The sequence below is a fragment of the Haliotis rufescens genome, unplaced genomic scaffold (genome assembly GCF_023055435.1).
Source record: "Haliotis rufescens isolate VD_foot unplaced genomic scaffold, xgHalRufe1.0.p SCAF_11, whole genome shotgun sequence".
NCBI lineage: Eukaryota > Metazoa > Mollusca > Gastropoda > Lepetellida > Haliotidae > Haliotis > Haliotis rufescens.
In genome coordinates, this window is record NW_025963791.1 from 15,801,324 (window position 1) to 15,812,696 (window position 11,373).

The window sequence follows — 11,373 nt, forward strand, 5'->3', positions numbered from 1 at the left end:
AAGACCTGCATCACTTCAGGCTTTCCTCCCACATACTTGCTGTGATATAAGTGAAATACATTTTAGAGCGACATTAAACCCAACTCACTCACAGTTTCATATATATTGCTATTGCTGGTTTGACTATTGTTGAAGGAAATACTAATCACACTGAAGGTGTGTGTTTCACACAATGACACAACATAGACATGGGGCTGTCTCCTTGTTGTAATAAATAAATTGATGCGTGACAATGACTTTAACAAATCCAATGAAATGCAAGCAAACCCACCCCACCCCACCCCATATATATGACATCGTTTAAAAACGAAAGTCAAGGTTTTCCATGCATGCCTGCCATGAGACACTATGTACATGTCTAGGATTTAGACAATCAAGTGATATACAAGTGTTGCAGACAATGCAGAGTTTCCAAAACCATTTAGTTTAGTGCTTGAGAACCAGGGTTTAGGGGACGTAGGTCCCGGTCAGGTTTGAGGGTGGAATCCTATGTGGGGAGTTCCACAGAAAAAACTATTTCTAGACATGCAGAAAGGAAAATATGACATACCGTATTCGACGTAATAAGCGCCCGCTCTAATAAGCGCCCATGGCGATATTTGCTGATATATTGGCTAGTAACCAACCCCAAATAGCCCCCCTTCCGATTGATCAATGTACATAAGAATATTATTCGTGTATGATACGCACTCGTGTGTTATATGTACCCTTAATTATGGGCAATTACATTCTGGACAAATATATCTATCGTATATAAACATTTCAGGCTGTCAGCATAAACCACGAAATTTACGATCTTTCAACTGTTTTTTTCCTTCACCAAAATAATATTCTCATAAGACCTAATTTTGAGAGCGTCCTAGTCGCTTACTACGTCGAATACGATATGTACCTCATTAAACTGTAATTTGTGTATTCCAGTCTCGTACGCATCACTACTAGGGCTGGGACGGGGTACTCAGGTCGGGTGGGTACTGAGTAGGACCTGGGTACCCACAGTACTATACCCGGACCCGTGGTTAGTCACGTGATATATTGCTTAATGACAAGAATGATCTAGAGCTCAAATGGCTACGCAACAAGTCACTAATGTTTGCATTTCTTTCTCACTATGCACACATTCCTTCTGACTTTTATATGTTTTAATAAAGATAAAACTTCTGTCAACTTCAGTGTATGCAAGACCAGATTGTTTAACTTACACGTGTATAAAAATATTTTGCCTGGGCTACAGTCAAACTATTCCCAAGCGGACATTTTCCTTTGTATTGGCACCTGAGTCATAGCTTAATTAGATGTTGGATGTTTACTTTTCCTTCTTGTGTCATTTTTGGCTTTTGTGAAAAGTTTCTGGCATGGTTCCTTTTTATAATAACGCAAAGATAATTTTCCTACAAATTTGTTTTCAGCATACAGTTTGGATTTGGCTTGAGATTATTTAATCTTGAATTGAGAGCTTTATATATGAGGTTGAATATTTTGAGACTCAAACTGTATGCATGAAAGTTGTCAGGTCTGGACTGTTCATGGAAATGCATGCAGACCCACGCCAGAGGGATTCGAACTTGCCAGGTGGATTCATCACTCGCAGGTTACGGAAAGGAGCGAGTGGTGCCGAATGACTTTCACCGGAAATAAACGATCTTGTTTAGAAACTATTCGTCCCTTTCCGTAACCCTCACGAAATAGTCGAGTGATAGGCAAAATACTGACAACAGCTGATCAATGTGAACACAATCTATTTTCCAAACTGTCATTATAAGCATGTGGAGATATTTGTACGACAGAAAGACCTGCAGCGAGAACTATATGTTGTCAGCTGACCGCAGAGGGGATATTTCCTGGAGATTTTACTGGGGAATTCCCTCGTGGAAAGTTTGCTTGCACAAGAGGCGCAGTATATTAAGCAAGGTAATTATCAGATTTATTAAATATATTTCGAGGTATTCATTCATCACACAGACGTATATTTACCCATTAGTGCGTGTATGTTGGCAAGGTGAATATTTTATAAGCACAAATCAGCCCAACTCGGTGCTTGTTGGCCTTCACCAAGAAGACATCCACACCTGTTCAGGTGCGATCTAGCCTTCATGATTTTTGGTTTGTGTGCATAATGCGTTATGTTTTGTTCATGATAACAAAATTCTTTGCAATGGTAGGGTAGAAAAATGGGTGAGAATTTAGATAATGCGTGATCATCTGATAAAATGACATACAAGCACAGGAACTCGTTATTGGTCAATAAATAAAAATATATACCCCCTGTATGTAAGTAGAGAACTTACAGGGGTAGATCTATATATTTTATTTACAGACCAATAACGAGTTCCTGTGCATACAAGTGGGAGGAACAAATAGTTAACAGTCTCATGAATGAAACATGCTTGTCGATCGTACCAGCCAACTTTATGGGTCTGGTGGTCAGACTTGGTTGATAGAGACGATTGCTTATAACATCAATCAATGGTTTTATGATCCAGATTAATTTATTTACAGACAAACATCGTATATAGCTAAAAATTTCCAAATGTGGATGTAAACAACAAACAAACAAACAACATATGTGACCCACCAGGAGAAAAGGGACCTTATGGGTGCTAGGATATTGTGCTATGATGTCATAAAGACGTTTGACATCAACTTACTTCAGTGAAGATCGATGTGTGTGATGTGATGTATCTCTCCAATAAATATGACTTTAAACTTGTGAATTGTACTTCTGTGTTCCGAAGATGCTGTAGTCTTAACTGATAATGAAAAGTCAAAACGTGATTTTTCGCCCATAAAGTCCCTTATCTCATGGTTGATCACATATCGGCATTATGATCTCTCCATTCACAGCAGATTCTTCTAGCCACTGCCCTCTCCAGACATGAAGCACTGTCAAAGTGGCCAGTACTATGACAAGGCTGTTAGCAGATGCCAGGGGTGTAATGAGATCTGCTATTGGGAGTACTTGAAGGATCCTAACTCTGACTGCAACAAGTTTTGTCCAGGTACTTCATCCAACACTGTTGCCATCATGGCCATAACTGTTTACACATTTGCCCTGTCAAAGATATAAAATGTGTGTCTGTTTACATTGTAAAATAAGTTGTATGTAGAGGCCATTGTATGCCAGTGACAGCCAGTGACAGCTCTGCTTATGGCCTCCAAATGAACCTGTAGTATGTTCACTGCAAAGATTTAGGATCAGAATATTTAAACATGCCTCAATATGGAAACTAATATTCAGACGAGAACACATCTTCGCCATCTTCCCGAGGCAAGGGAGTTAACTGACTGTTAAAGTCCAGTTTCTACCCTTGCCGAACAAAGCTGAAATTTCTGGGCTTGATTGTAGCGCCACCAGAGGCAATTATGAGTTATGTCTCTTCTATGTCCCTCCCGTTGACCAATCAGATTTCACGTCTCATGTCACTTGCATTTGCTTCAACTGAAATGGCATCGCCCAGTGAAACAGTCTGGTTGATAATCAAGACCTATATTGTAATAAAATGGGTTTTTACTACACGAAGTGCGTCAAATCACGTGAGCACCTTGATTCAAAACCTGAAAAGATTTGGAAAATATCTGTTGATGCTAAGTTGTTGGTACACATGCTTTGCAAATCCTGCAATCGACCAAAAACTGCACTGCAGTTTACGAAACAGATGTCAATTTCGTTGAACGATTTTGATTGGACTATGCATAGTCTCATTAGTTCAGCCAAATTATAACTCCATAATTCCAGCCTATTTCGGCAAGGGTGGAAACTGGACTTTTTATAGTCAGTTACCTCCCTTGCCTCGGGAAGATGATCTTCCTCAATCCAGGTCGGTAGTCATTCCATCTAAAACATAATGTCAAATCAAGGTTATAAAATGCCCATTTGCTGGAAAATTCTGTATCTCATGTATGTGACAAGATATTTTGATCAGAAAATGTGTTGGAAATATATTTAGAGAGTATTTCACATTTGCTAAGCTCACCAGAGTTTGAAATATTGTCCACATGTATCTTTAATAGCACAGGCAATTTAATATGAATTTAGTATCATCCCATCTGAAAATAACCTAGCTCTGCAGTATGAACAGAGTATGGTTACCTTATTTACAGTTTCACTTCTGTTAAGTCACTGTTTATACTGTGTACAATACCTGAATAGTCTTCAGCAACCCATGCTTGCCGTAAAAGGTGACTATGCTTGTCGTAAGTGGTGACTAACAGGTGGTCAGGCTTGCTGACTTGGTTGATGCATGTCATCGTATCCCAATTGCGTGGATCGATGCTCATGATGTCAATCACTGGATTGTCTGGTCCAGACTTGATTATTTACAGACTGCCATCATATAGCTGGAATATTGCTAAGTGCGGTGACAACAAACAAACAAATATACTGTGTACATTTATTGTTATGTCTTGTCTAGAGTTCTTCCAAGCTGGACATGCGGGGCAGGACGGACCAGCATCTACCCCGGTGAATGTCCCCATGCTTGTGTCCATCTGTGGTGTGATGGTGGTCATAGCCATGGTACTGGTGTTTCTCTGGAGGAGGTTCCGACGCCGAGATCAGACTTCTACCAATACTGTCCAAGCGACTACACTTGTTGCCCAGCCCAGTGACAACACACCTGTGCAGCAGGATGATATGGGCTTCGCTGAGCTGTGTATAGGTAGGGGCAATATGTGACAAATTGGTTTGTTTGCAACCCACTGAACTGCCACTATAATAACTTTGTGACCCTATTCATGGCCCAACTTCACCTGTGAAGATCCGGGGTAGAATAGGTCCTCAGCAACCAATTCTTGCCATAAAAGGGGACTATGCTTGTCTAAGAGGATCTGGTGGTCAGACTCGCCGACTCGGTTTATGCATGTCATAAAATTCCAATTGTGTGGATCGATGCTCAAGATATCAGTCACTGGATTGTCTGGTCCAGACTCAATTATTTACAGACCGCCATCATATAGCTGGAATATTGCTGAGTGCGGCATTAAACAACAAACAAACAAACATGACCCAACTGTTTATTGACAAACATAATGGTTTGTTTGCATCACATCAAGATGGTACTCAAATAATTTTGTGATCCTGTTCATGACCATCTTTGTATTTAACTCACGTAATGATTTGTTTCCACCCACCAAATGTTTGTTGAACTCTTCCATGATGACAACTAAAATAAAGAGAACCTACAAACATGGCTGACAATCATGATGTTTAAGAATGTTTGGCTGTAGAAATAATCATGATATTCATGTTTTGAAACTAATGTTTTGAATTGTCTTTTACAGGAAGTGGCACTGGTGATCATCTCTTGACTGGTGAAGACTATTCTGGGAATTAGACCAGCAATCTGCTTGCCCTCTGGGGCAGAATAGGTTCCAGTAACCCATGCTTGTTGTAAAAGGCGACTAAAATGAAAACTGGTTGGTGACAATGTCCTCTGAGAAGGGACAGTGATTGGATGAAAGGTCACCAGGGGAGACAATCCCGAGGCCGTGGCCTGGCTGACTGTAGCACACACACCAATATGTGGTTTCATGCTCACACTATCAACCACTGGTTAGATCTCAACCCAGTTGATATGTGCAAGCCACTATGCTCATAGCTAAACATTGCTGATAGTGGTGTTCAACTCAGCCCTGACCCTGTGGAGAGTCCCGGGGGAGAGCCCCAAGCGTCCCTTACTTGTTGCAAGAGGCGCATGATAAGAGGGCAGGGGTCCGGAAAATTTAAAATCTCAATCGGACATTTGCATTTAGGCCACGCCTCTTGAAGAGGGGATGGGGTGGTCAAAAGGCGCGACGTGGCTGATTGTGTGTCATCACACCGAAACATCAAGCAGTCGGTGCTCCCCCACTACTGTAGTCCTGAACCATGACTGGAATATCTGTATTTTATGAAACCAAATCAATCTAGAATATAAAAAAGCAAGTCTTTAATAATTAGAGGCGAGAATTGTAGTGTGTAATGAAAGATTTCCTAGACTGTATGCTAGTCTCCCACTACCACTAATGACTGGTTTTCCTGGACCAGAATCATTACCTATAAATATTCATGATTTAGCTGGAATTCTGCTGACAGCGTGAAAGAACAATCGCTCACTCAACACAATCCACTGACAGTCACATCTTGGGTTGGGATGCATGCACGCACGCTATGTAAGTGCAATAAACTTGGACACAACGTTAAACCCCATTTCTCCTCACCACATTACTTGTTGAAAAATGTTGCCATCTGATTGGCCAGTCTTCAAGTCGTAAAGACCTATACGAGTGGGGTGGCCCGTACGGATATCATGACATCATAATGTGTGTTGTGACGTCACTTACTTGTCATGTCAAAATTGATCCAGATAGTTCTTTGAATTACCATACTTAAAGTCCAATGGCAGTCACAAAATAGGTCCAATTGTTAAATAGAAATATGCCACCAAATTACATCTTTGTAGCTTGTGAAATAGCAATGATTAATTCTTTTTACATGTGCTACTCTCAGGGTGTACAGGGTTTTATGAATGTACTTATATAAAAAATTATATTTTTGTTAAGCTATTGTCACAATGGAGTGTCTTTGAATATATTTATTATTTGTTCCCATGTCAGCCAATTAATGGCTAATTCAAGAAATAGTTGCTGTCTGATTTCCTCAGTGTTAGAAATTTTGGGGGCCAGGGTTCTTTGAGGTTTGCTCCTGCACTTTTTTAATCTGGTACCCCTAGATATAGGAGCTTTAAGATTAGTGGTATGACAAGGTACCCATGACATTTGTCAGGAAGTGTAAACTCCCTTTCACTGATGTCAAGCAATGTATTCAGCCTGTTGTACTTTGTTGACAAGGGGAGGTAATTCAACGTACATAATGTCAGGTTTCAACACACGCCATTATTCCAAAGGTTATCTTGGCCTTCACATTAAACCATTGTAATTCACTAGACCAAACACACATAATAGCAATTCATTCCTCAGATACTAGTGGAATATTCCTATGTGGTATATTCCTATGCTCCCTTTTACATACATGAAGTTACTACTGAAATCTGCTGCTATGTTTCCAAAGAGTGTCAATGGTCAGAAAAACATCTAAGTGAGACAGACATATATAGACTTCCTGAGGACAAAGGATTTTCACATGACAGGTTGTTGCACAGTAACTGATGAGAATGGCACGTATGTGTTACATACACCATGGCAACTACAGACATCATCCCAAGCCTGTATCAGTGTGTTATTTGAACATTTGCTTATGCCTGTGTGAGGCTAAAACAAATAATGGTCTTGTCTCTCAGGCACTGCCCACATCATCATAAAGTTCATCCCACATTTCGTTTTTGTTTCAATTTTCAATTTTTGTGTGCATTGTGTTAAAGTAATGGGATTTTTATATTTTAAAAAAAATGGAAATAAAAACAAAACGTGCGGCAGACTTTATGATGATGCGGGTGGTGCCTGAGAACCAAGACTATTATTTTTTTAGCCTTAAGTGACACCTGCTGTCAAACAGTTTCTTTTCAAGGTCTTTTGTTATACTTTGTTGCAAATCAAGCTCTCTATGCAATGTCCATGGCATTTCATTTAAACATACTTTATTATCAGCAAAGAATATGATGAGACTCAAGATGAAGTTGCTGGGCTTTGAGAGATTAGAACAAAACATTTAGATGTATTTACAAGTACAATTTGTGATATTTCTTACATATGAGATGATTTCACACATTTTTGTATAAAATATATATCATTCTGTGCCAAAACAGTCGAGTTTGCTAACCCCAAAATGTCTCTTGCCACCATTTTCAGCAGATTTTAGTTTCATATATAGCAGTCTGTGCTAAAAACATTTGAGTCCACCAGGGCTGGGACGGGTAACTCGGGTACTCGGGTCGGGTGGGTACTGAGTAGGACCCGGGTACCCACAGGACTACCCGGACCTGAGGTATATTGTTTAATGACAAAAAATATCTAGAACTCTATGGTTACGTTTGAGTCCACTAGCCTGAACTTGGCTCTCAGCACCTTTTAGTAGATTTTAGTGTTACTATTTACTGTAGACTGTTATTAGCTAAGCTTACTAGACCAAACAGACTTTTTCCTTGACTCAGGCTTTGGATTAGCGGCTAAAGTCACAGACTGATATGGATTTTTTTAGCTGGGTGTTCTAGCTAGACCAAACAAACATTTACACTAGATTCAGGCTTCAGACGAGTGGCTGAAGTCGCAGACGACATATAGGTGTACAGCGATAGATATCGAGGCCTAACATTCTTTAGAAGTCTTCTCAATTGGGAAATATATTCCAGTGCCAAAATTATGCCAACTTGTCCTAAATGGTGCTTCCTCAATGAGTCTGAATGCTGATTATGTTTGAAGGTTTGTAGTTGTGGGCTTCACCCAAGTGGTAAACGTCTATTGGCTAAGACCTGCATCACTTGAGGCTTTTCTTTCCCCTTTGCCGACACCTTGTGATATGACTGAAATACTCTTCAAACAAACTCAATCCCTCTGTGGTTCGATCCCCAGGAATGCCATACTTGTTGTTACCCTGCCTGGTGTTGGGCATTAAGGGGCTAAAGGACTGGTTGTGCTCAGAGTGAGTATACTGAGTCTGAGGGGGTGTTCATGTTAAACTGCAACATAGCATCTCAGTTGGATAACACACACACACACACACACACACACACACACACACTGTTCAGTTACACAAAACTTCTGTCTTGTCCTACATCAGTGTTCTTACTGAGGATTGTTAAGTTTAAATATACACAGAGTTTTGAACCCCGACGATTGATATACCTTGTGTATGTCATAAGTATAATAAGTGACGTGCTGTGATATGAAATAGAGGCTGGAATATGTACTGACAGGATGGTTTGCATACTTATCACACTGTATGGATATTGATGTTATTTGTGTAGTACATTTTATCTGTGTATTAGTCAGATTTTATTTTTCATTTTTCTATTTTTACACGTTGGTGTCACAGATGTGTAGTGATATTATGTCAGATATATGTGTTGACAGATGAAAGGTTGTGGATGTTTTAGACTAAAATTTTATAAAAGGTTGTTTATTTATTGATTTAATATTGCCTTACACACAATGTTTATATGAAGTCTGGTCTGTCAGCACCATACTCATGCTTACTTAAACAAGAGAGTACTGGTGATACATGTAGGTCTCTGAATAAAAGGAGCTATTAGGCTTTAAAAAATAAATGAATTGGTTCTCAGGCAAGGGCTTTTGAAAATATATCGCGGGCGTCCCGGGTAGTGTTTTTTGTTGTTGTTCAAACTAGTATGTAACCAAATAGACAGTTTTGTCACCAAATAAACAGTTGTGTAACCAAATAAACAGTTGTGTACAATCAACCTGGGAAAGGGCCTCCTTGATGAGTAAAATACTGAAATACAGTATTTGACTACGGTTGGACGTGGAATATTTAAGGATTTTTGTTTTGTTTTTTTAAATGGAAATAAAAATGAAACTTTATAATAGCGAACTATATGATATTGCGGGCGCTGCCTGAGAACCAAGACTAATCTGTTTTTTGGCTTAGGTACAATGGTAATTCTTGGGATCAGATTAAGAACTTGTTTTGTTGTCAATCTATATAAGAGTTTTTCATTTCATTTAAAAAACAAAAAAACAAATTACATAAAGTTTTAATAAATCCCATTTGTTTGATATCATGGGCAGCCCTTCTCATTGTGTTTCTCAGTCCGACTTATCACAGATGACATATTTACAGTGGCCATGTAACAAGAAACTCACCGTACCTTGTGGATAATTGTGTTTATGGAAGAAAAAGTGATAAAACTCAAGAACCTGCATCACTTTTAACTTCTCCACCCAGTAAGCTGACATGTTGTGATATAACTGAAATATTGGTCAGACATGCTTTAATTCAAACTGATTTAGCTGTGATTAAAGGACATTAATGATTGCTAGTGTCCATTGTTTCAAGAGCTAGTTATTCACTAAGTGACTGATTGAACATATCAATAAAGGAAACTGACTAAACAGTGTTTTGTTGTCAATGGTCTACAGGCCATTACTTTGGACTAGGATTCTATAACAGAGGCTGGTGGGGTAGCCTAGTGGTTAAAGCGTTTGCTCATCATGTAGTAGAAGGCCTGGGTTCGTTCTCTCCTTGGGTACAATTTGTGAGGCCTGTTTCTGGTGTCCCCCACCAAAATATTGATGATATTGTCACTCACTCTATTACATGGCAGGAGTTGGCAAGGTTGCAGTCTGTGATGTTTTCATTGGCTGATTAAAAATCTGACTCTGCTGACCAGATTGATCACAACACTGACTTAAAGCATGGTTTTGCAGCACAACCATTTGTGGGTTTCACTGAAGTGGTAATTGTCTAAGACCTGCTTCAAGACCAGCTTTCCTCCCAAATTAAGCTAACACAGGGTAATATAATGGAAATAATATTCAGTTTTGTGTTTGTTGTTTAACGCCACACTCAGTAATATTACAGCTATATGATGGCGGTCTATAAAAAATCGATTCTGGACCAGACAATCCAGTGATATGAGCATCGATCCACGCAATTGGGATACAAGGACATGCATCAAACAAGTCAGCGAGCCTGACCACCTGATCCCGTTAATCACCTCTTACCTCAAGCACAGTCGCCTTTTACGGCAAGCATGGGTTGCTGAAGGCCTATTCTACCCCGGATCAATACTCTTCTGAGCAGGTTAAACAACTCCTTCAGGTTTGGTATGGAGGATAATAAGCCTGGCCTGAGATATGTTGCTCTTAACTATGACAATTACAAGCAACAGTGCATTAGAGAGACAAGAAACATGTTTTGGACCTTACACATCTATAGGAGGCAGTGGGTAGCCTAGTGGTTAATGCAGTTGCTACTCCTACACCAAAAGCTGGGTTTGATTCCTCACATGAGTACAATGTGTGAAGTCCATTTCTGGTGTACTCCTACTAATGTTGCTGGATTATTGCTAAAAGTGGTGTAAAAACCATACTCACTCACTCACACATCTGTAGATTAGGGTACTGCACCTGGTACCTGCATTGTATAACTGGGTACTGATGTACTCAAGCAGTAAATCATTGGCTGGAATCTTCCAGAATCCCAAGGTATTACACCTCTAGGGGTTATAATATATAGTCAGGTATTTAAACATTGTTAGGTATTAGTCTGGATTTTTATTCCCTATATTTTCAGCCACAGCTAATCCATGTGCATCAGTTGGAGGACACTCTCTCCTTTCGCGTGGATTCCCCAAGAAATATTGGTTTGGCTTCCCGATCGTACCCTCAGTGTTTAATGGAATCATTCGAGTAGCATTGAAAGTTAAAGGTACCTTCACTTATAATTCACCATGCCCGTGGGAAGTAGGGGATGTAATA

At 39.7% G+C, this 11,373-nt stretch overlaps 1 protein-coding gene across 2 annotated transcripts; it reads left to right on the forward strand.

Annotated features, from left to right (window-relative positions):
• The first annotated feature begins 1,637 nt into the window (after positions 1-1,637).
• LOC124150856 lies at positions 1,638-10,005 on the forward strand. 2 transcript variants are annotated; one of them, XM_046522999.2, is made up of 4 exons: positions 1,638-1,911; positions 2,848-2,999; positions 4,413-4,658; positions 5,281-10,005. In XM_046522999.2, exons 2-4 carry the CDS (start codon positions 2,876-2,878, stop codon positions 5,331-5,333), a joined length of 423 nt encoding a protein of 140 aa, XP_046378955.2. In that variant the 5' UTR covers positions 1,638-1,911; positions 2,848-2,875; the 3' UTR covers positions 5,334-10,005. The 2 variants fall into 2 exon arrangements, with proteins under 2 accessions (XP_046378955.2, XP_048248267.1); XM_048392310.1 differs by having other exon boundaries at positions 1,641-1,911; positions 2,845-2,999.
• Positions 10,006-11,373: the final 1,368 nt, after the last annotated feature.